The 26,107-nt window shown below is 41.5% G+C and overlaps 1 protein-coding gene across 1 annotated transcript in view; it reads right to left on the bottom strand.

The window, feature by feature from the left end:
• Positions 1 to 548: 548 nt before the first annotated feature.
• FGF9 (fibroblast growth factor 9) overlaps positions 549 to 26,107 on the bottom strand; it is a 32,047-nt gene continuing 6,488 nt past the window's right edge. Inside the window, exons 2-3 of the mRNA XM_035003698.1 lie at positions 22,930 to 23,033; positions 549 to 1,756 (exon numbers count right to left, since the gene is read on the bottom strand). Coding sequence (XP_034859589.1) covers positions 1,511 to 1,756; positions 22,930 to 23,033 — 350 coding nt within the window. The 3' untranslated portion in view covers positions 549 to 1,510. The remainder of the gene's footprint in view (positions 1,757 to 22,929; positions 23,034 to 26,107) is intronic.

The following is a 26,107-nucleotide window of genomic DNA, read 5'->3' on the forward strand; positions in this document are numbered from 1 at the left end:
TTGAGCGCTTGTGAGGACCATTTTTAAAAACAAAACACAGTCAACAAGTATAATACTTTCCCCCTCATTGTCATTATTGATGAAGATTTATTAGTTTCATTTTGCAAGTTTTACTTGAAGGGTGCTATTATGTATTACGATGGTTCACGCCAAAAGCAATTTCCTATAAAAGATGTTACAATGACCTCTATGGAGCTTGTATAATGTCATATTTGATAGTGCACAAATAAAAAGTCTCCAAGAATGGTCCTGTTTAATCTGACTCTTGTCCCTTAAAAATATTTAAAAAAAAAAAAAATCTGTGCTACGTAAGCTCTTTTTTTTTTCTTTTTTTTCTTTTTGAGGATTCTAAATCAGTACAATGTTTGATATTAGTCCTGTTGTCCTGGAGATCAACTAAAATAAAAGCATAGTTATTGTTCAGCTTTGGTATATTCTGCAATAGGTTTAAACACGTAGGATATATACCAACCCTTATATTTTCCAACCGTGAAGTTACAGTGATGGAATAAGTCACTTATGAGAGAGGAAATATTACAGACACAGAATAAAAGTTTGAGACCCAGTTTTTCTTTAATCCTCTGGGATAAGCTATGAAACAAGCAGTCTGAAGAGTGAATACTCAGTGTCATGAATGATGTGCATAAGTTTACAATAATATGGGCACAAAAGAGATTGTCACCTTTAGTACATTAGGGTCATTAGAATTTCTCATATCCATGCACCGTTATATTTACTTGCATGAATTTACCACAGGTTCGTAGCGGACTTTGCCATTTAATGCTTACAGAGCCTAAAGCTTCCAAAATGCCTATCTGGCCTGTACATATTTCATTAAAAATAAACTCTATATAATAAATAAATATATAAAATAAATAAAATGTTGCCTTTGGAATTTCTATAAATAAATTTAACTTTTTTTTTATTTTTATTTATTTTTTTTTATTTTATTTTTACTAAGAGGTCTTTGCTTTAAATTCACCGGGATGGCACCAGTGAGCATTAACTGAAAAAGTCTCTTAAGTAAGACTGCACCCTCCATGCCTTTGAAAATGCAGCGTACCCTTGCGCAGGCCACCAGCCAAAATCCTGATGAGTCGAAGTATGGCAGCTGTGCTGATACAAGATGAAGTACAACTGATCAAAAATGTAAAAGCGCGTCTAAATCCCAGCATGCATCAGGCCGCGGTCCTCTCTGCTTCTGCTTCTCTCTTCCATCTCCCCTGCTCCTCATCCACGCACACACTCACACCCCCGCTCAGTCTCCCTCTCCTCTTCTCACAATAAATCAAGCAAGTGGGCAGCGGCGGTCCTCCAGGAGGACAAGCCTGTTTAAGTGCAGAACAAAATCAGCATGTTCCCATCCAAGCCTCCATCGTACATTATACATGCGGCAAAGTTTGGCAACTGTGGAGCTGGTGTGATGACACAGCTAATCAATAAGAACCCACCGCGTGAAACCTTTATAGTGGTTACTTTTTTAAGGGCTCAAGTGAAGAAATTGTCTTTGTCAACTTTGGCTTAGAATATCCTTATATAGTTCAGGTACTTTGTCGGGGTCCACTGGCCTAGGTAAAAAATGTGTGAATTTCTGGTGCCGTTTAGTCCTCGTTCCTTCTCTTGGGGTCCCGTCTTTATTTAATGCAACATAGTATCGCCTTCCAGTGTCCACATGTTTATACAGATTCGAAGAGTACGTGTTATACCAGTTTTCTTCAAACTGTTCTCTGAATACACACTCTTGGGTTAGTTTCTCCTGTTAAAACAAACAAACAAACAAATCAGTATTTTGCAAAATAGCTACTTTCTGTATTTAAAGCAATATCCAATCGCGACACAATATAACTCTGGTGAGAAAATACTGATTTTAACCCATTTTAACCATTGTGACGTATTTTGCAAAAAGTGCCTGACTGTATAAATTTAACTACATTCTAATTGTTTTCCATACTGACTGAAGTTCAAAAGATTTCAAACGTTTTCTAGTTAGATTTTTTCATATGCCCATTATTTGAACAAGCCCGACAGACAAAGGACGACAAATGCTATGAGTTGTTCCCATTTTTACTGCAGCAGTTAGGACGGTGACCATCCTGCGAGGGAGAGCCTTAGCTGAAGCGAAAAGTCCAGATAACTGCCTCATCTTTAATACATGCTTTAAAAAGTACTTGCAATATAGACCAACATTCTCAACATTAGCACTGTGGTCGGATACCTTCTGCCCTCTGAAGTAGGAGAGGTGACATATTACTCCATAGGAGTGCTTTTCAAACTTTAGAATTACAGAAGAATCACCTGGGATGCCTCTTTAAAATGCAAATTTGCAATCTCCAACCCTTTAAAATTCTGATCCAGAAAGTCTGGAAATACGCATTTTTAACAGGCCCTTGGGGGAATTCTGATGCAGTTAATCCATGGTCCACATTTCAAGATAGAATGCTTTCTATGTGACTGAGTCTTCCTGAAGACAAAGAAGTAAAAACAATTGCTGTAGCCCTCCTACTTCCTTGAATTTAGACAGAAAGAGCCCCCCAACTTAAAAAGCCACATTCTCAGGCACACAGCTACCAACAGAAAAGCTGTACTTATTCCTACATCCCCAAAGTTAAAAGGTTCCACATTTTCACAAATGTATTGCACCTCTCCCTCCACCTGAGCTTTACGAAACTCTAGGTCCCATTTAACCGCATGCCCCAGGGCTCCTGCATCCATGTGTCTCCTGGACAGAAGTCATGACCAGAAACAACATACGCCTCACATCCCTGAACCAAGAGCACACCCAAGTCACAAAAGCTGTCCCCTGGAGAAACAAGGCAACGGGACTGAATAGCCTCTTTGCTCTTCTCACCACTAGGCCACAACTTTTCAAATCAGTACCTTCCTCGACGGTACTTTTAAAAAATGAACACAAAATTACCTTTAAAAATATTCCCCTCACTCTTGCTCATATGGCAACTTACATAAATAAGAAAACAAACCAAAAAAACAACACATGTCCATGCACACACTTAAAACAGCAAAACAGGTAAGGACATTTGACGTTCTTCCATTTCTGACATTCAGACCCAGAGGACAGCAAACTAGACATCACCAAAATACAGATGTCCTTTTTTTTTTTTTTTAAGATTTTATTTATTTAAGAGAGAGAGCAACAATGAGAGCACAAGCAGGGGGAGCAGCAGAGGGAGAGGGAGAAGCAGGCTCCCCGAAGAGCAGGGAGCCTGTCGCGGGGCTCAAACCCAGGGTCGACAGACACTTAACCGACTGAGCCCCCCAGGCGCCCTCTTTACATGCACACACCCAAGACAGAATTTAGTACACTGAGTTCATAGAGAGCAGCCGGGCAGGATCCATCACATCCTTGCAATGGAGTAAGTCAGGAGAGCAAAGGGAGAAAGGGAGAGAATTTGACAAAATCAACAGTCCAATGTGAGACTGGCTCCCCTATTTCTTTTATGAACCAAAGGCTTAACACCCACTCCAAAGCACACAGGGCCTGCCCACACCTCCTGATGGGTGCTCTTCCAGGCCCCGAAAGGGCTTGTGACACAATATTATCTCACTGGACAAGTTCTTCTTAAATCAAACAGGGCAAAGCAAAAAGAAAAAACAACGTGTCTGTCAAGGACAGATTCGACTGTCAAGGACAGAAATGACAGGGAAGCTTTGGAGGGCTGATGCTGGGTTCATAGGGACAAAATGAATTGCGGGGAGTGAGAAGTCCTCCATGGCTCCCCCCTCGGAGGGATTACTCCACTGGGGTTCCAGGAGAAGCTCTGCCCTCGGGAGGAGGGGGTGAGCATCGGAGAGGCAGCCCTTCACCTCACTCCAATGGAAACCTAGAGGAGCATTCTTCTGAGAAAACACAACCCCTCCCCTCCCCTGCACTGGAGGATGAGGCTGCATGTGATTTTTCTTTCATCTCTATTAAGACTGACGAAATAAAAATAGTGTGTTAAAGACATTACCAGCAATTTTAGTCTTTACTTCCATCTGTATAATAAATATTCTCCTCACAGACAAGATTATTCCTGGCTAAAAATGCCTGGTTTGGGTTTGCTGTGATTAAGTTAATTTTCTAAACAAATTATGTTTTTGTTTTTTTTCTTCTTACCTAATAAAATGGACCAGTGTATGGAACTGTATGCTGAACCTTTAGTTCCTCAAAAAACATGAAAAACTAATTCATTTTAAGCTTGCTTTTTCTCAGCAGGAAATCATATCATCTGACAGACATTTTACTTAAAAAACAGAACACTTCTTTCTTCTTTTGGAACCGTGAGTTATGTACTAGTCCTGCTTGCTTTACAGAGCTATCGTACCTATCGTACGATGGCCTTTGTTGGATTAGAAACACAGACACGTCACCTCAGCAGAAGACAGGTAGTTTGCACGCTGGTGAAGAGCCCAGCTGGGGCGTCGAAGGCCCATGCACATCCCAGCTTCACCCTTCTCTAGCTGTGGGACATTTACGACTGTACTTAACCTCCACCATCCTCAGTAACTTCAACTTTCAAGCAGGTTAGTATCTTCAGACAGGGCTATTACAAATACGCAGTCAAAGAACATGCCTGGCACAGAGGAAGCCCTCCATAAACAATGGTGGTTGTTGACATTATGTTAACATCATAACCTCTCACAACTGGGAGGAACTTTGGAAAACAGCTAATACAACTTCTCCTGTTAAATACATGGAACAGTGAGACCCAGATGCGAAATGACTTGCCCCTGGTCTCTGCCACAGGATCTCGTTATTAGGGGAATGAAGCCACCAGAGCAAGAAGTTTCCAGGAGCCCTACTGGAGGCGCCGCAATCTGGAGACCAGTCCCTTCTGGGCTTTTTTTGCTTTTCACTAAACACTGTGATTCCTCCAGACCTCCTCCTCCAGGGAGGCTTCTGGTGCTGTTTCCAAAGGGCCAGGCACTAGAGAGGGCTGCGCAGGGGAAAGGCTAGGGCTTGCACACCATGCTCAGGAATTACATGAAGCAACTGTTACTCTAAGACTCCTATGCGCTTCCTTCCTTCTTTACCTTAACAAAATGTAATTTTTAGAAAACACTATTCGCTTTGCAAGAGGAATCCGTAGAGATTATGAACAGAAGTCTACAGTGATGGGGACAGCACAATCTAGCAAGGGAACACATTTGTTTTCAGTATTTATGAAAAGATTCTCATTGTATATGTTTTGAGGGGGTTTTTTAGTTTACAAAAAAAAAAAACAAAAAAACCTTTTTTAAAAAAAGTTATAAGCTAAGAAACTGAACTAGCCTTTTCACTGCTCAGAAAACACTGCTCTATTTCCCCTGGCAGGCTATTATAGCATTTTTTATATACACATAATAGAATTTTTTAGGCAACCCAGAAAATAAAGTGAATTATTCCATTTTAAACAGCATCATCTATAGCCAGCACTTTTTGTGATGGTTAAGAGTTCAATTGCCTCCTACACGGAAGGGTTGTCTGACTTCGGTTAACAAGTTAAATGAGATTGTGCAGACATTACGTTGCAAAAGCGCTGGTACATTTCAGCTCCTGTAATTATGACAATTAGTATAATGCCACTCAGATAAACTGACACCTTAAAAATTAAAATGATCATTAAGAATTAAAGACCCTGTTACTTTTTTATGCCATGTATATTCTTTTAAATAATTTCTTCCTCTTTTGGGGGATTACATTAACGTGTGACTTCTGCTTTGGACAGACAGATAAAATAGCAAGGTTTACAGAAGTACTCTCTTTATGATCACTCTTTAGAACTCAGTGACAAAATACTTAGTCGAGGTGACTATACTTACGTATTTGTACCCCGTAGTGATTTTTCTAAACTAAAAATGAGCAAACGAGTGCAAATTGGGACAGCAAAAACATACTAGCCTGTATTCTTCTATATATGCAGTGGAGGAAAAAAAGTTTCTGCCTTCCAATCAACTATACACTTTAGAATTATAGAACTCAGATGTTTTAAAACTCACCACATGTTTCCAATGCAGACAGTTTATAGAGTATTCCACTATAAAGTGATCAATTCTTGTTTTATTGTATTTCCATGTTTTAATTTTTTTTTCTTTAGATTATTTAACTATAGCTGTTTATGGCATACCTATCTTTGAACTGTTGGATTATATCACTAGGCTTGGGTGGAGAATGTGGATTTAATTCAAAAGTCTACTAAAGTCCATGCTTTGGAACAAAATCTGGTGAATGTTAGCAACTATGGAAACCTCTTTTCATTTTATATCATCAAATTCTAAGCAGTGGGAAAAACTGAAATTAAAACTTCAAAACTTTTACGAATCCTATTAAAACCAAAGAATGAGATAATAATGTGAAAATTACAGCACACCCTAAGGAATGCTTAGGAATGTTATAAGACATAAACTCATATAGACACCACTTAAAATATTAGACAATTGGAAAATGTGTAATCCACATGGGCATTATTATGCCCAATTCATATCTATACTCACTTAAAAACTGAAATCAGAATTTTTTAAAATTTGAGGCTCAACAGTTCTCATGGAAAACATATAGGCTTATGGCATGCTGCCATTTTAAAACATGATTTCTCTTTGTATATCCCTTTGTATATATATCCCTTTGTATATATAAATATATTTATAAATATGTTTATAAATATATATGGTGTAGGTTTAACCACACTATCCAAAATGGTTGCATTTATTTGACTCAGTGGGTCACTTAAACTAGTTGCGCAAACCAGCCCAACCCGTAAATCCGAGGTCAGCGACTATACAGAAACTAACTTGATGGTAGAGTTCCCAAACATTTTGCAAGTTAATGATTTGATGTAATCACTCGTTCTCATATCTCCCGTTTATTACAGTCATGGTATTTAAACCTCCCTCAACCACAATTACTCGTACAGATGTACTCTTTCTCATTAATAATCTAGCAGTAAAGTCTTAATGGGAGTTGTTGCAAGGATCGGGGTGATTAAATATAATGACTAAAGGACCATTAATAAGAAGCCAGGTCTTTCAACTCTTCTCTCCTGGGAGAAGTCCCCAAATGGACAGAAAGCAACAAACACAGAGGAGAATAGGCAAGAGGGCACTATTTCTTATTTTATTATACTCCAATTCAGAGCCAACCCTGTTATGCCCTCGATATGGCTCCCCACAAGCCCCGTCTTTCAAATCCCCACTATTCCAGAGGGGCCTGCTTTCTTTCCATGATCTTAGAATTGTGGGAACAATTGGATCAGTTGTGTCTGGTCAACATAAACAAAATGAAGCAAGGAGGCAGGCAGTTTTTCATTTGGTCTCATCAAAATATAGAGAAAATTAAGAATTCTGACATTCTCTCCACTCCTCCCCCACCAAACACTAAACAAAACAAACACAAACCACCCTTTCTCCAGGAGCGGCTTACTTGGGCATTTGGGGATTCAAAGGCCAGGGCCCAGTCTGAATCCAGGCGCACACGGACACTTTCTAGGATGTGCGCTCACCAGCCTTGTGGCACCAACAATGTCGCCAAGGACAGAACCTGCCCCAGACAGGCTAGACAATTCAGGGGCCTTCCTTAGAAGCCACTATAGACATGGATATTCGCTTAGCAAATCTTATTAGCTCGTCAACTTGTACTCCATTTCCAGAGACGTAGTCCCACAGGGGAAAGAAAACCTTGCTCCAGGTGCACGAGGATTCAAATTTGACAAGTCCCGTGTTCACTTTAAGAAATATTGTTGCTTGTGCCCCCTATGCAGACAATGCACGTTTAATGCTTCCACTGAGAACCTTACAGGAAAAAATCATGAAACTTCTTTTAGGATCTTAGAACACCAGAGTAAAAAGAAATCACATGTAACATTTCTTACCCTAGATGATGATCTGGTAAGAGTAGCAGGTCGTCCAGCGACCACTGAAAATACACATCAAAGACCTGCAAACGCTGAAGAAACCTCACAGTGTGTAGCGCGAGAGGGAAGAGCCCAGAGCAGAGGGAACACCCTGGAAGAATCTGACTGACACACCGTGGCAGAAACCCGTCCAGCTGAACAGCTGGGAGGGGAAATTAAAGAAATACGGGATCCAAAAAGACAAAGACAATTGAGTCCAACTACTTTGTTTCCATGATAACCATCAAATATACCATAGGGACTGGAATTGGAAAAGAAAAATGTGCCAAAGGTTTTCTATGATAGACAAAATGGGTTAAATTAAGAACTTGGTTTGTAGAAATAAAATTAAGAGAAACCGAAAAATGAACCAATACAATGACAGTGGAAGCCCAAAGACTACTTTGAAGAACGAAAAGAGTCACGGAATTTCCTTACATAAAGGAATGCCAAACTTACACACACACACACACACACACACAGGGTCTGGGAGCGGCGGGTGGGTTGATTAATAATCCTGGGCCTCAATTTCCTTATCTGTAAAATGAGGGAACTGGACTAAGACATTTCTAAGGTCTCTTTGGGTCTAAGATTCTAGGGATTCAGTCTTGGAACATCAAAATGGAGAATGCAGAGCTATCCACAAGAACTCTGGAAGGACATGTTGAACAGGAAATGGAAAAAGAAACTGCAGTGGAGGAAAATAAGGAAAGAAACCAAATAAAATGTGCTGCATCAATTGCCCACTGCAGAGAGGGTGGGGGCAGCTGCTCAGAAATGCAGACTGAATTAATGCTTCCAGAAGCAGCCAAGGGAATGAGGTTGCTGTTTTGAGGAAGAAAGGAGGACAAGGAAGAAGACATCACTTTGGCACAAGGAGCCCCTTCTTTCTTCTCCCTGGGAGACCGTCAGGATGATCCCATCCTGGAAGGTGTCTTGCCCAGTATGACCTTGCATTTTAGGGCCCGTCACCATCCTCTTCACCATGTTGGCCACCAGAAACATGCCTGAACCACAAACCCTACATCATAAGCTCTCCCTCAGAGAACTTACTTGGGAGAAAAACCAAGTCTTGCAAGAAAATAAAAAGTCCGCAATGTCGTAGAGCACTCAAACCCAACGGGAAAGCTGGATGTGGGCATAAGGCAGACAAAATGCAACATCAAAGATAAATAATACCAGAACTCTTGAACTTCTCGAATACCCCCAGCCAATGCTCATGGGCCCCTACACCCCCATCCCCACCCCCGACACCCACAGAGAAACCCTGCACAAAATCGCAAAGTAGATAAAGCCTGTCTCTGGCACCCCCCACTTCTTGGGCCCCCAGCTCCTAGCCTCAGCTGTACGCGTGCCAGCCCAGATTTCTCTGGAACCGAACTGTTCCTCCCACCCCTGAACTTGTGATATATAAATGGCCCTGCTCTCTTAGAAAGTGACCGGTGCAGCTGTCCCTTCCCCTCTGTAACACGCAGGTGACTGTGTCTAACTCTCTCAGGGCCCCTCTCTCTGCTAGAGTGGAACAACCCACTTCCAACAGTAATCAGGGCTAATACCATCAACTAATAATTCCATTGCTCCAAAACCAAAGTCATATGCTGACATAGACCCTTTTTTAAAACAGTGCTTTAGTCCTGAAAAACCAATTCTGAAGGTAGACATTTCAGGTGCTGTGACAGCCTGGTGAATCCACTAATGTGTGAACATTAGAAAAAAAGAATTACAGTAATACTAAAGTAAATTAAATCCCAAAGAAAGAAACTTCTTTACCTATGTGGATAAAATAATTACAAGCTACATATAAAAATAAAGTACCTAAAATTAATCTTGATAAGCAAGGCTTTATGGTTAACATTTTAAAGTATGATTCAAGGGATGCAGGAACGAAGGAAATTTATATTTATTTTCATAGACTGTGTGATACATCTTCATTCCGGAATTCAAACTGGTGAGAAACACACTCTCTGTGCATGTCGCGTCCAGTAAGGAGTATACGAGGCTGTACCAGGGCAGCGTTCCACCACGACCACACTCATCCGTGAAGAATGTTAAGGGAACGAGCCTGCACTAACCAGCCGCTGCGAGCCAAGCAGTGTGCTGGCTGTTTTATGGGCTTCGTCTTCTCTAATCCTCACAGCAATGCTGTGATGCGGCTGTCATTAGCCCTGTCTCACAGTTATAGCTCAGCAAGTTCGAGTAGACTGCCCAAGGTCGCACAGCGAGTGAGCAACAGGGCTGGGATGCTAAGCCTTGTGTTGCCACTACTCCCTGCTTTACCTCCAGCTTCGAACCGTTCGAATGTTCCAAATGCAAGTAACAGGCTTCGATAGTCCATCAAAACCCTGCAAACTGAAAATGAACTTGAAAGATGGAGAAAGAAAAAGAATACAGGCCAAGTCAACACAGCCAAGAGAAAACTATCTGAAACACAGCAATTCATGTGGAAAATGGATGGAGGGATGAAATCTAGAGCCGAGGGTGGACAGCAATGACGTGAGAACATACAAAGCAACATGGCAGCTAAATGGGCAAAAATCATTCCATGCAAAGCAATCACATCGTGCACCACAGGGAAAGGGATGTCTTTGGCGTGACCTTGGCAAGTCTGTTCTGGAATACCGCATTGAGCTTTGAGCACTTCATTACAAAGGAAAAGCAAATCATGACGGAGATTGCAGTGAATTACAATACACGCGAAAAAAAGAATAAGAAAAGAGGGGATCAACTTATGTCGGGATTTTAAGCATTTGTAAAGAGGACAAAGGAGGACAGCTCTGTATATGTGTCTCCCACGTAACACCAGAACCTTTCAATCCTGGGGGGGGGCCCTCGGCAGCGGGGACGTCAGGAGTGCAGGCGATTTCGTCAGCCACCCGTGAGGATGCCACTGAGGTGTACCAGGTCCACAGACTGAGAAACGATGTCTGGGCACGAGCACAAGTCAGTGCCTGGCATGGGGGAGGCAGGCGGGATGAGGTGGCCCCGCCACCACTGTAGCTGCCCTCAGGGTAGCGCCACCCGCCCCCCACTCTGGGGGGTGGGGGGTCAGCTTTCTTTGTGGGGCTCCAGGGCACCTCCCACACCGTGGCTGACGATAGTGACAGCAAAGAGGCTCCAGCAGCAGCTGGGAGAAACCGAAGCGGAGACAGGACACGGCGGGGGGCGGAAGTAAAGATAACAGAATTAGGGTACAAGCACAGCCACCACGTTTCTGAGCCCAGCGGCAAAGCCGCCCGCTCACAAGCCTTCCTCTCCTCAGGACACCCGCCTGGTTTTCTCCATCTCCTCTGGGAACAATCCTGAAGTTCTCTCCCACCCTGGAATTAAGCTCTCTAAGTTCTCCGAGCCCTTTTTGTACCTAAGGCTATCGTAACAAGAATCATACCAAATTATAATTCTTGGTTTGTGTATCTGCCACCCCCCACAAAGTTGCAAGTTCTTGGATCAGTTCTAAGCTCACCCAGAAGAGGAAGTACCATTTGCATTTGTATGTTCAGTTGATCTCATTATCCATGGTAGTTCTGTTCTCTAAAGCCTCTGTGAGCACTGAAGTCATGAATACTGACGTGCTGTTCCCAAGAGAAACACGGCATTAGGTGCCACGCAAGGCCGTCATAACACTTTGGTCAATCAATACGTAACCTTGATTTTTGTGGGTTTCTATTTAAGTTAATGTTGTAGATTCATTAACAACGAACTCACCGACAACACACCAGCAACAGCACTGTGGCTCACACTCACACAAGACTCGCTCACTTAGCTGGTGTGCTCCGTAAGACTCATCACGGCCATCTCGCATTTAGAAACACCAGAAAGCACTTCAGCACTATGCTTCGGGGGCCTCTGAAACACTAAAATCACCCAAAAAAAACACAAAAAAGGAAAAATGTGGCACTAAATAGATCCCCAAAAGGACACCTTTTTATAGTGTGAGCTGAAGCAAGAAAGCAGAGCATCGCCTGGCAGGACCTCTGCTGGAAACATGCCCATCAGGCCATTCCCTTCTGCTTCTCCTTGAATGTCTGCAGATGACCATGGAAGTGCCACCAGTAATGACTTTAGGATCACAAGCAAATTTAGTAAGTAGACGAATTTGCAAATATACAATCTGCAAATAATGAGGAGCAGGTGTACTTCCAGTACCAGCATGTAATAGTAGTAGGTGGTGTCACTGATGTTTGTTGGCTTCATGAAAGCCAGCAGGAAAGACTGAGGGTGTAGGTGAGGGTGTGAGCAAGTGAGGGTGTGAGTGAGTGAGGGTATGTGTGAGTAAATGGAAGAGGGAGTCAGTGATGAGCAAGTGAGGGTGTGAACAAGTGAGGGTGTGAGTATGTGAATGAGGATGTGAGCAAGTGTGTGAGCAAGGGGTAAGCGAGTGAACATTTGAGCGAATAAAGGTGTGAGCAAATGAGTGTGTGAGCAAGTGGGTCTGAGTGAGGGTGTGTGTGAGTGTGTGAGTGAAGGTGTGAGCCAGTGAAGCTGTGACAGGGTGAGGGTGTGAGTGAGTGTGTGAGTGCATAAGCAAGTGAGGATGTGAGTGCAGGTGTGAGCAAGTGAGTGAGTATGTGAACGAGTGAGGATGTGAATAAGTGAAGGTATGAGCAAGTGAGTGTGTGAGTGAAGGTGTGAGCCAGTGAGGGTGTGAGTGAATGAGTGTGTGAGGGTGTGAGTGAAGGTGTGAGCAAATGAAGGTGTGAGCAAGTGTGTGAGCAAATGAGGGTGTAAGTGAGGGTGTGAGTATGTGGACAAGTGTGTGAATGACTGAAGGTGTGAGCCGGTGAGGGTGTAAGGGTGTGCATGAGTGTGTAAGCAAGTGAGCGTGTGAGCGAATGAGGGTGCAAATGAGTGAGGGTGTGTGTGTGAGCAAGTGAGGGTGTGAGCGAGTGAGGGTGTGAGTATGTGCCTGAGTGAGTGAGCAAATGTGGGAGGGAAAGTGTGAATGAGTGAGACTGACCCAACTCTGATCAGCCTGTCCGGCATCACTAATTCAAGGAACTGGGGGAGACTGAAACACTTAAAAGAGAAGCAGAAGGCTCTGCAATTCGGAACCAGTCTGTGAAACAGGTTCCGGTGAGGAGGAGTTCAGGTTGTGTGTGACCAACAATCCATTCTGAACTGAGAGGTGATGCTGGAAAGGTGAGATGGAGGATGGGGCAAGGGCAAGTAGCAGGTAAGTGAGGAGTAGAAGAAGCAGGGGGTGCTTGGAGGCAGTCAGCTTGTGCCTCTGTAGCCCCCAGTGTTGTTTTCTCTTGGTGGTCCTCACGCTCCCCAATTTACAAATTAACCAGATTTCATGCGTGCAGGGAGGCTCAGGACAAGAAAGCCATTAGTCAGCATTGCCAGTCAACTATGTAAGTGAAATATCCACTGCACAGATATGCTGCTCTTTTCAAATGTATATATAAACTGCTCTGTAACAAATTCATTTTACAATGTTAATGAATTCACAGTAGGTTTTGTTGTAATGAATTTTTTTTTTCAATCAAAAGACACAAGCACAGGGGCCCCTGGGTGGCCCAGTTGGTTAAGCCCTCTGACTCCTGGTTTAGGCTCAGGTCTTGATCTCAGCATTGTGAGATCGAGCCCCTCCTCAGGCTCCGTGCTCAGTGGGGAGTCTACTTGAGATTCTCTCTCTCTCCCTCTCCCTCTGCCCCTACCACCCACCATCTCACATGCCCCCCCAAATAAATAAATCTTTTTAAAAAGTGGGGGGATGTCTGGGTGGCTCAGTTGGCTAAGCATCTGCCTTCGGCTCAGGTCATGATCCCAGGGTCCTGGGATCAAGCCCCGCATCAGGCTCCCTGCTCAGCGGGGAGCCTGCTTCTCCCTCTCCTTCTGCCTGCCGCTCCCCCTGCTTGTGCTCATTCTCTCTCTCTGACAAATAAATAAATAAAATTTAAAAAAAAAAAAGGCACAAGCACAATTACTATCCTGTGGGACTCCCTAACATTTTTTATCAAAAAGGAAGCTTTATACACAAAATGGTCAGGAACCACTCTGGTCTGCATGTCAACCCTTCTAATCTTCATAAATTAGGTGTTTAGGAGCCAGGATCCACAGGGTCTTCTTAGAAAGAAACAAACAAACAACCAAAGTGATCTGGGATCCCACTGACAATATATTCATACTTGCAACATGTAATAAGTGCCAACTGCATGCAAGACACTGTTTTAAGTACTGGCAGTTCCATAGGAAACAAAAGTAAGCAAGTCCCTGCCTCCATGGAGCTACCCTTTATGAAATGGAATTCTAGTAGGGACACAGAAGAACTATGTGCCAGTGGAGACTCTGCCCCAAGAAACGGCCACGCCCTCAAGCCTTTCTCGTCAGACTTCTCGGGCAGACACTGAGGCCGCGGAGCTTCCGAAAAGGCAGCAGTGTGGAGCAGGGAATATGAGTAAAACCAAGGGCAGGAAACAGAAGGGATCTTGTGTGAAGCCTGCACCTGTCATGAGGAAGATTCTACTCCGAGACTCCTGAGCCTGAACAAAGACCACTGCTGAGCATGTTGCCTGGTACCCAGGACCATCCTCCTCCAGATGAGATGAGAGCAATCTCCTGAGCTATTAATGATTAAAACCAAAGCCTTTGTCTCCAGACCTGTGTTCTCTGACTTTGGTCATTACTAATGTGGGATGTTTTAAACATGTCTCAGTAAATCAGTAAAGCTAATCCACTAAACAACATATACTTAACTAAAATTAAATAAACAAATAGATACATTTGTTAAAAGATGATTTTCCATCGGTACAGATGCTAAGGAAACAAACTAACCACAAAATAAAAACTAGGCTACTAGAAAGAAAAAAACTGTTCCAAAATCGTATCTGTAAAGGAAATACTAAATCCTATTCTAATACATGGTTAATTCTGGTAAAATTATTTTGTATTCACAAAAATGGATGGCAACTCTTATGCATATGTTTTGGACAAAGTTTATTCATCCAGCTACATTCAAATCGTAACTTGTCACTATCTATGTGACCCTGAGTAAGCCACTCAGCCACTAAACCCTCATTCTCCCCATGTCTAAAACAAGGACAGTGTATGAACTCAATCAAATAATATAGAAGATGCTCTTCTGAGGTGCTGCCCTCTTTATCATCAAAGAATTATTACTCAATCCTTTGAAAATTGGCAATGTACATATGCAGTATAAGGTAATACTCTATTTCCCAAAACATCTGTTTAAAACCACCTATTTCCATAGCATACTATCAGGTAGATTACTAAACAAATGACCCTTTTCATTTCCTTTATATGAATTACATTCTTTGGAGACTATCTACAGGACATGCCTAAACATCTACCATCAAAGTAATCTGAACTGACAAACCACAATGACAAATTGCTAAGTCTAGTGGTGCCTTGCCCTTTGGTACAATATCCTGTTCCACAAACACACTAGTTTATTCTGCTCGCTCAAAAGTTGCTCACAATTGCCAAGGCAGGATGCCCGATGGAGACAAGAAGGTCTCCGATACAATGCCAGGCTCAAGCTGCCTTTCCAGCATACCACTAAGCCTCCTTGCTAGACTTCACACCTACTGTGATGGGATATTTTCAAAACTGGCATCTGCAGACCCCTGGAAGACAACGGACCTAATTTGGAGAGCACTTGCAGCCCTCCAAATTAGGTCCTTTGTCTTTGCTTGGTCTTTTCATTTCATGAAAAAGTAAAGGGATTGTTTTAAGGCTATTCTGGACCCCCCCAGATGACCACCTGTAACTGTATACTGCCACCCAAGAACGTATTTGTGCTAAGTAGTGCTAACTAGTGCTACTTTCACCATCAGGGCTAATAGGAAAAGAAAAAGACATACCTAGCACATCATCTGGTCTCCCAGGAATTAGAATAGGAAGACTTGAGGGTTAGGGGGACAACTGTCTTCCCTAGGTGCTCAAAGGAACAGGTGGGCTCAGCTCAAAAAAAGCTTTAGGGCCACATGGACAGTGAAGCAGCATCTTAGCCTCAGTCGCATACCATCTTCCATCACACTAACTCAATCATGCCAATCTGGATTTTATTGGTCTTAGAGGTTAGTGCAAATTTTAACATTAATATGTTTCAAATTGGAGTTGCTAAAGAAGTATAAGAAGTTCACGTTGGAATGAATCATGGAACACTACATCAAAAACTAATGATGTATTGTATGGTGACTAACATAACATAATAAAATAAAATAAAATAAAATGTTTGTGTTGGTTCATATTCAAATGACATAGCCATGATCATTTAAATGAGTATGGGTTTCTAAGGATCTGAGAGATTTTATTTTTTTCCTCTTAAAGAGATTTATAGGGGCACCTGGGTGGCTCAGTTGGTTAAGCGTCTACCTTCTGCTCAGGTCGTGATCTCACGGTCCTGGGATCAAGCCCCACATCGGGCTCCTTGCTCAGCGGGGAGTCTGCTTCTTCCTCTCCCACTGCCATTCCCCTTGCTTGTGCTCTCACTCGCTCTCTCCCTCTCAAATAAATAAATAAAATCTTTTTAAGAAAAGAGAGAGATTGATATATTCCTTCACTCTGGGACAGGTAGATCTACAGGGTCTCTCTCCCCTCTATCCCACACCATGGAGACACCTTGCAAGGGAAATTCTTTGACTCACATACCTTTAACCCAGTAGAGACAACTGCCCTGACCAATGTATTTTTTTTAAGTTTATGTGCATAGGAAACACAGTCAAAAATCCATCACACCTAGTTATTACATGGATTCATATAAACCAGGGCCCAGTTGTGTCTCTGGAAACATAACAACCAAATCTACTAGGAAATACATGTTTTATAAGCATCGCCATCAGGATTATGGTCAGGTTCCAAAGCACTGATCTGAGGGCTGCAAGAACTAGGCATGAGTCACTCTGCCATCTACAAAGTCTGGGTCTTTAAATAAGGAAGAAGAGGACCCTGTAAGAGGACAACCACATACTAGGTAGTGCTATCGACCACGGTGCCCAAATTCAGTGAGGCTCTGCATCTATGTGGGTCGATGAATAGCTGGTTCATCAAACACTGACCATATGCCAACTGCACCAAACGTGTACTGCTGGGCCTTTAAAAAACAGAAAGATTATAAAGACAGAGAATCCGACTCCTAGAAATTTAATCTAGTGGAAAAGACCAACAGGAATTAAAATTCTGGACAGAAAAAAGTAAGTGCTATAAAAGGGATACAAACCCAAAATCTGCACATCATCCTTTTGTATCACTTTTACAGATTCTATGCTCTACTTTCCTGTATCATTACAATTTTAATGATTGTGCTACCCTTTTTAATGAAAAGGTGAAATATCTTTCATTAAATGCAAGCTTCTTAAAGGAGATTAATTTTTTTCATGGCATTCTTTTTAAAAGAGATATTTATTACAGTCAATTACCCTTGATGCTTTAAAGTATCTTGGTAACAGGGACACCTGGGTGGCTCAGTCGGTTAAGCATCTGCTTCGGCTCAGGTCATGATCCCAGGGTCCTGGGATCGAGCCCCGCATCGGGTTCCCTGCTCAGTGGGGAACCTGCTTCTCCCTCTGCCCCTTCCCTCTGCTTGTGTGCTCTCTCTCTCTGACAAATAAATAAAATTTTAAAAAAATAAAGTATCTTGATAACATTCAGATAAATTAGATTGACTCTAAAAGTAACTATCCAAGCCTTACTTCTAGTCTCCTTGATAAGAACAAAAGTGACAAATGTAAACAAATACTCTAATAAACTATAATCCTCTGTGTGTGTGTGCACGCAAGCGCACACGTGCACGATCTAACACCCTCTCTCTGACTCAGGCAGGATACTCTAATCTTTACATTTGAAAGCTCATGTGCCCTAACTTGTCTGCCCTGCCTTTTCTGAGACTCCTATTCCTCCCTCAAGATCCAGTGTAAATGTTACCACCCAATTTCCTCAAGCAGTTACTTAAACACTCTTTTGGACCCCCAAGATGTTTGTGTGTTTCTCTGATACAGCACACCGCACTCTGCACTGAATTACTTATAAATACACGCCTGCTACTAGATTTGGGGATCTTTGTAGCACGGTTATGCACTCAGCACAGTGCTGGGCACATAGTGGGTATAAATGTTTACGAATGAAGGAGCAAACCAAGGAATTGATGCCTGGGTGAATTAACACATGAATTCGAGAATCGAACTCCACCCCAGAGCCAGAATCTTTCAGGTTGTCCTTAAATCATACCATGATACACACTAGCGATCGCATTTTTCCTATTGCCACATTCTAATAGGGTACCAGAATTCCATGCATTTTTCTGAAGAACTATGACCCCTTTCACCTCTAGCTTTTTAGATACATTCCTAACATAAACTTGGAAACCAAAGAATTACACAGATGAAAAGAGAAAATTTATCCCAAAATACATTTTAAATTAATATTTGCTATATTTTGCTTTACTTTTTGAGGGAAATCTGCTATTTCCCCAGATCTCCTATTTACCTTCTTTCATAATAAGGTAAGTCTTTTCAAGGTTTCCCCAATGTTTAGAAACTTCCCCGCTTTAGTGTACTGAGCTTTACCCAACTTCATATAGGTAAAAATTCTTTAAGCTACAATTTTTAGTGTACAGTTGACCCTTAAGCAACGCAGGGGTTAGGGGCACTCACCTCTGGCCCAGTCAAAAATCCGCATATAACTTTTGAATCCCCCCAAACTGAAATACTAATAGCCTACTATTGCCTGGAAGTCTTACCAATAATATAAACAATTAATGCATATTTTGGTTTTTTGTTTGTTTGTTTTTGTTTTTGTTTTAAAGGTAGGCAGCTTGACCCTAGGGGCCTCGCCTTGCTCAGCACAGATGCCTTTTTTTTTTTAAGATTTTATTTATTTATTTGACAGAGAGAGACACAGTGAGAGAGGGAACATAAGCAGGGGGAGTGGGAGAGGGAGAAGCAGACTCTCCACTGAGCAGGGAGCCTGATGCGGGGCTCAATCCCAGGACCCCGGATCATGACCTGAGCCTAAGGCAGACGCTTAACGACTGAGCCACCCAGGTGCCCCAATTAACACATATTTTGTACATTATATGGGTTACATACGATAGCCTTGACAATAAAGTTAGTTAGAAAAAAGACAATGTTAAGAAAATCACAAGGAAGAGAAAATACATTTATAGTATTGTACTGTATTTATTGAAAAGAGAAAACCGCTGCCTGGAAGTGGACCCACGCAGTCCAAATACGTGTTGATCAAGGGTCAACTGTATTTAATAATAGAATCATTGCCTGTTTCTTTTCTTTCCTTGTCCCAGTCTCATCACAATGAAAATGTAATGTTTTTGTCACTCCTCATGTCCACTGCCACACCAGATATGATAACCATAAACCCGATGGAAAATGTGATTCCTAGCCACAGAGGAGCACAGATCTCATCTCCATTCCCCTCTCCTGCCTTAGGTACATCCAAAAGGAAGACCATCTGGCTATCCAGAAAGCTTTCTTCCCAGCTCTGTACATTAAAGGCAAAAAGATCTCGATGCGTAAGCACTTTGTGTACATAGAGAACATCATGCATGAGGCAGACAAGACTCAGGAGTAGCCTAAAAAATCCAAAGCATAAATTCTTGAGATCCAGACTAGGAAAGACACTCCAGACATCGAACTCAAGCTATTCATCTCATAGAGGAGGAGAACGAGGGCCCAGCACCTCACTAGAGGCAGACACAGAACGAGAGCGCAAGTCTCCTGACTCCTCTTGCCATGCTTTCGCCACTACACTCTCTCTTTCCAGCCCCAGCCCCAGACCCCTTGGGCTGGACACACCAGGGACGGCATACCACTGTCCAACTCAGCATGGGAATGAAGAGGCGGATTCTCCCTTCCAGCGGAGTTCTCAGTACCCCTGACCACACAAGCAGACCCGGTGAGGTCCACACCCATGTGTTTCATGAAACATCGAAATAAATCACAATGCTTAGTTCATTTCAATCCAGCAAGTGTTTATTGAGCACCTACCACGTGCAGATGCAGGCAAAGTGGTTGGTGAAAAGGCCTGAACGCTAGGCTAATGCACGCGGGCGTTCGCCTTCAAAGGCAAGATTTGAAGGGATCCACACTGAGAAGTGACACTCATATGTGAGATTTGAAAGGTGATTCTCCCGTCAGTGTGGAGAATGGACTGGAGAGGGGAGAAGCCGGACGCAGAGAAGCCGCGGGAGATACTCTTCCACAAAGGAAATCACAATTTGGAAAAGCACTCCTTATTATACTTTCATCCAGGCAGTTTCCAAGCCTGAAGATACTCTTTACGTGAGAAACTGTGCATTTTCAAGCACAGGAGGAAATGGAGGCCTTTTCTCGGACTCACCCCTTTGCCTAGCTGGGGTTCCATGGTGGCGTTGTCAGCGAGCCCTGTGGCTTTGCGGCCACACTGCAGTGGAGGTGGGAGGCGTCCTCCCGGCCACACACTCTGTGTGCTCAAAAAGCCCTACACGAGGCAGTCGGGCTTCCCAGAAAACATGCCAAGATGGGGTTCTCCAACTTTCTGCCATCTGGCCACAATTTCAGGCAGGACTGTCACTGATATTCATTGGGTCTACATTCGGGGTACCTTCTAGAGCCCACACTCTGTTCTCAGCCTGTGCTGCAGATGGGGGCACACAAAGGCAGGGAAGCAGCCAGAGGAGAGGAGAGATGAGCAAGAAGCCACCGCAAGAGTCCAGACAGGGAGATGAGGCTCAGCTGGACAGCAAACATAGAGGCCACCACTCTCCTTGTCAACCAAGAAACTGCAGGAGGCTGTCATGCTGGTGATTTCATCCGAAAGACTGGTCATCTCTCTCCGGGGGAGGGTACTCTGCAGGGGCATGCAAGGTGGTCCATGGAACGGGGAACAAAAATGGCCTCTATTTGTGTTTACTCATTTGTCACAACCTTTTAAAATGTTTACCTTAATACAAGTTTTATAAAATAAAATAATCTCTATGAACTATATTTTATGTATTGAATCTTTAAGTAATTTAATACACACTGTTGAGATTCATAGTCAAAAAAATTGTTTTGGTGGTGGTATGTGATCAAAGAAGTCTGGAGACCATGATGATAAACGATGGAACCTTCCACCCACTAAAAGTTGGATTGTGCCCTACACACAAGAAGCAGTTTATCAAGTTCAACTGTGACCAACTTAATTTAATCCATAAATTAAATCTCTATATACCTAAGAGTGAAAAAAATTGAGGGGGTGACAAAAGGAGATCATCACTTTATGTTTTAAAAGTGTGAAAGCTGGGGCACCTGGGTGGTTCAGTTGGCTAAGCATCTGACTCTGGATTCTGACTCAGGTCATGATCTCAGGGTCATGAGGCTGGGCTCCGTGCTGGGTATGGAGCCTGTTTAAGAGCTCTCCCTCTCCCTCCTCCCTCTCTCCCTCTATAATAATAATAATAATAATAAGGAAAGCTTCCTTATACCTTCTATCTTTGCACTTAAAAGTGCTGACAAAGATAATTTAGGCAGTAAATAACTTTATCTAAACCACAAACTGTGTTTAAAAAGCTAAACCCAATCCTATGCTTAAAAACGTATTTTAAAATAATCTATTCTCTCAAGGAAGCACTTTTTAAAAAAAAGACTTAAATATCTAACAAAATCAACCAATCTAGATTCAAATTTTACCAAGGCAGAAAAACCAGTCTTGCACCATTAAAAATGGTGTGTGCTATATTCAAATTACACAGGCCATTTCTTGTCATCTGGAGTGTTTGAGTAAAAGTTTGATACCATTCCAACCCTTGCATGTGTGCGTGTGTTTACACATTATACATATTTACTAATATGTGGATAAGAAAGGCGTAGACCTAGAAAATGTTTCTCCTAATTATATATGAAAATCTCCTTCATTTCAGTTTCCCATTCTGAGTTTCTTTTAATTTTCAACTTGTTAGAGATTCTAATCAATGTTTTCCTATGTAGATAACATGGATTAAATTCTCATTTGGCCACCAATAATGGCAAGGAAAAACCAAAGGTTGATTTCACTATAAGCCTTTTGTTGAAAACTCAAATTAGTATATAGTAACTAGTAATCTATGATCCACACGCATACATTTAGCAAAAATGTATCAAGTTCCTACTGTGTAGCATGCACTGTATTTTAGAAACTCTGCTAGCACAAGTAAAGAGATAGCAAAGATGTAAAGTCAGTCCCCTTCTCTCAAAGCAGAAGCGGGGACTTTGTCTCATTCACTGCTGTCCCTGAGCACACGGAAAAGCACCTGGCACCTGCCAGGCTATAATAAACACTTCTTCACTGCCTCCTTCAAGAAACTTACAACCCAGGGGCGCCTGGGTGGCTCAGTTGTTAAGCGTCTGCCTTCGGCTCAGGTCATGATCCCAGGGTCCTGGGATCGAGCCCCGCATCGGGTCCCTGCTCCGCGGGAAGCCTGTTTCTCCCTCTCCCTCTCCCCCTGCTTGTGATCCTGCTCTCACTGTGTCTCTCTCTGTCAAATAAATAAATAAAATCTTTAAAAAAAAAAAAAAAAGAAAAAAGAAACTTACAACCCAGTAGAGATGGGAAGTGAGACAGGAAAAAACAAAAACAAAAAACTCATAATACTTGCAAATAATTATAATATTTTTATATTCTTGTTCACATACAAGAATGTCTGACGATAATTTCCATCTCCCTCTTCTCTCTACATAATGAAAGTCTTATGTAGCTCAAAGAAAGAGGTTTATACTCACTGCACAGTTGTCTATTTCTAGTTTTAATTACATTGCTTTGCAAAGCTTAGGAGAAGATAATTTCAATTCATTTCAAAAATAACTTCCATTCAATACAAGAATATGGAATTTTTCACACTTGTGAATTTTTTATTTATTTGATAATGAAAATGGTTTGGCATATAAATAAAGCATTTTCTTAGAAACTCTGGTCTAGTGAAGATCCAGGGCTGATATCTATAAATAAAAACAAAATGGTTTTTCTCAAAAAGCAAGAACTTACACTCTCTCCAAACAGACTGTTTCATTTCTAGATATTTATAATCTAGAGAAAATGCAGTTCAAATCAAACATGAAGCATAAAGATTGGCCAAGTCTCTCCCAGTACTTACTGATCCATACAGCTCCCCCTTCTCATTCATCCCGAGGTAGAGTCCACTGTCCACGCCTCGAATGCTGACCAGGCCCACTGCTATACTGATAAATTCCAGAATGCCTATGAGACAGATGGCAGAGGGCAAAAGAGAGGTCAGAGCACAGAGCAATTCCTAAGTCTCAGCATCCCTAGGACTTTTTGGGAGAACACTGAGTCCAGTTCCCAACTTGGATAAGCTCACACTCATTAAAGAAGTTTCTTCTCTTAAAACCACTTCCTAAAAGAACTAATTTTTCAGCTAAACTCTATCTTATAATAATGATACAAAAATACTTACCAACACAACATAGAACAAAACATTTTAAAAATGAAAAAGCTACTATTTACAGATACACTAAGAAGTGATATGACAGATAAGCCAAAATACATCTCCTAATCAACCTTACAAGAGTATAATTTAAGAGAAAAACAACTTACTCCCACTTTGTAAATATGAAATCAAGTATTTGTGTATGGGCGTATATTGGAAAACATTCTATTCAGAGAATGGTCTTCTGTCCCTTAAAACAAGAGTACCAGGTGCTAACCAAAGACCTGATTGGTTTATATGGAAAAATAAAGCAAGATAAAGTTATTGTATAACTTTATTGAGCTCCATCTGGAAAATTAAAATAGCCTACACATATCCCAAATATTTCTGCTACACAAAGTATTGATTTTTGCTGTATTTATCTAAGCCTCAAAGAGCTAGTTAAGCAATTAAGATAATGTAATATTCTGGAGGTGGCAGGGGGAATACTGATACGAAAAATGCTCTTGATTTAAAATAGGCATGGAAGACTATATCCCAAAATCAAACTAACATAATGATCTTTTTTCCCCCTCTTTCCCCTTGCTTACCTCACTAAGAATAATAACACCTAAGCTGGGTATAAATTCAGAATTTTATGGCCATACAACAGCAGCTTTAATTTCCCTAACCATATTGTCGTTTTAAGATGATTACCCACCTGTATATTTGGGACAATGCTAGTATTACTTGTGCTTAGCCATTTGCTCAAGTTTGTTATAAAGTGCTACACTTTGTGTAGACCTTGAGTTAACACTTACCAAATACCAAGTTCTTGTTTTAAAAGTATCTTTAAATATTGAAAAATTCACTTATATTTAAGAGTTTAGGAAAAAACTAAGGATAACAGTATGCTATAGGTAGTCTCGTGTGACTAATAAAAAAGCACTTACATGGATTTTTAAACAATTAATTTTGCAACTCTCACAAAGTAGACTGTGTGGCAATCGAAAGAAGACATGCACTACATAAATCTGAGGAAGCAAAGGGTTTCAAGGCAATGTAAAAAAAGAAGAGAAATTTCTTATAAAGGGGTATTCTTAATTCTTTGATAAACACAAAATGTAACAAATATCTTGTGTTTACATTTTATAGAATATCTATCTGGATATGCGAAACTATATTCATAAAATGGGAAATAGTGTATGGAAAAAATATAAAGGGAAATTACAAATTGCATTTTGGATCTGATAATCTGCTACTCTGCATCGGAAGATGCGTCTAAAAGCAGCTAGTTTATTACTAGCCTTCCCTACCTCACAAAGCAAATGGAAAGATAAATAAGGAAATACCTCCAAGAGATTCATTTCGCATGAGAGGCCTTCCCTTATTGATGCAATTATTTCATTTCATTGTACTATTTCCAATTCTTCTGGTTAAAAAATAACTTACATTGTGGCATTTTATTACCATTAGGAGCCATATGCATATGAACCTCTTGTTAGCTACCTGAAAACACACCACAATATAGGTCGTAGTGATCCTGAAATTAGTGTAAGGAATTCATCAATGTCCAACTGTCCTTATAAAATGAATGACAGGACACATTTTGCCCCCGTTGAGGTCTGACCACTTTAATATCCCATGTCAAGGAGGAAGAGTTTAATCACAAAACTAAAAGACACTTGCAACTTCCAACAGGGTCTTTGATGACCTCTTGGTTTTTCCCTAGTGGGGAGGCAGAACTAATCATGAATATTCATCATCATCATCATCCACCAGGCCCCAAAACAACAGGGTGTGTGCGATCTTACAAAACCATCTGACTAGCTTGTCTTTAGAACAGCAAGAAGACTATCAATAAACCACAACAATGACAATCGTAATAGCTTGAACACTTGAGCATTTAGTCTGTGCCAAACGAGAGGCCTTCTTTCACTCAATCTTCAGAACAACTCTCAGCATTACAATATGTTCATCTCCAGCTCACAAATGGGGACATTGAGGTTTTAAAATGTTAAGTAACTTGCCCCCAAGCAATCAGACATCAAAGCCTAAATCCTTATTGATTATGTACATCTTATCACTGTTTTTACCTTTTTTACATGTGTCCATGATTTCTGTACCATTTTTATATAGTCATTCCCTTACTAGTGGCAAGAAGATGTTACCTAGATCAGACTCCACAGACCCAGTGAGCAGGACTAGAAGTAGCAGAGAAAATGAAGAGCAGGTAACTTCCTGGGACTGTGCTCTCTCATCATGCCAAATTTGGGAAGATGGGCATCTCCTATGTATGTAGACATTTACCCAAATTGTTTATGTGCACAGAGTTAATGTCTATTAAAAGACTTAAGTACTAAAATTATTATTATATACTTTAGAAATGAAAGTATTAAGATACCTATCTTGTTTCTTTCTCTGGCGTCAACAAGATAGCTGTTAATTCATATGCACTGACCTATTTGATCAACAAACTATTATTGAGCGACCATTATAAGCCAAGAAACATGCCATTTGTTAAATATACAAAGATGAATAAAATATAGCTTAAGCCCTATATCCTCAAAGAGCTTACCATGTAGTGGAAGGAAAGACAAATAGATAAATATAACAATGTGGTAAAGGCAGTGAGAAGGAGATGCTTAGGGTACGGCCACTCAGGTTTGGGAAGGGGAGTCAGAGGGGGCCTCCTGAAAGTGAGACAAGTTTCTGAGGGGCTCTCCCTGTGAAAAGGAACTACCTATGTAGTACCCCAGGTGGAAAAGATTTCATCATCTCACACCACCGTCCATATCTCTGTAGCTCCTTGAAAAACAGGGACCTCAAAAGAACAGCCCAGCCTTTTATGAGGTCACCTCAGTGATCCAAGGGCAAGCAGAACACTTGATCGTGTGAGTCACAG

Source organism: Mirounga leonina, unplaced genomic scaffold (genome assembly GCF_011800145.1).
Source record: "Mirounga leonina isolate KUSES-001 unplaced genomic scaffold, KU_Mleo_1.0 Mir_127, whole genome shotgun sequence".
NCBI lineage: Eukaryota > Metazoa > Chordata > Mammalia > Carnivora > Phocidae > Mirounga > Mirounga leonina.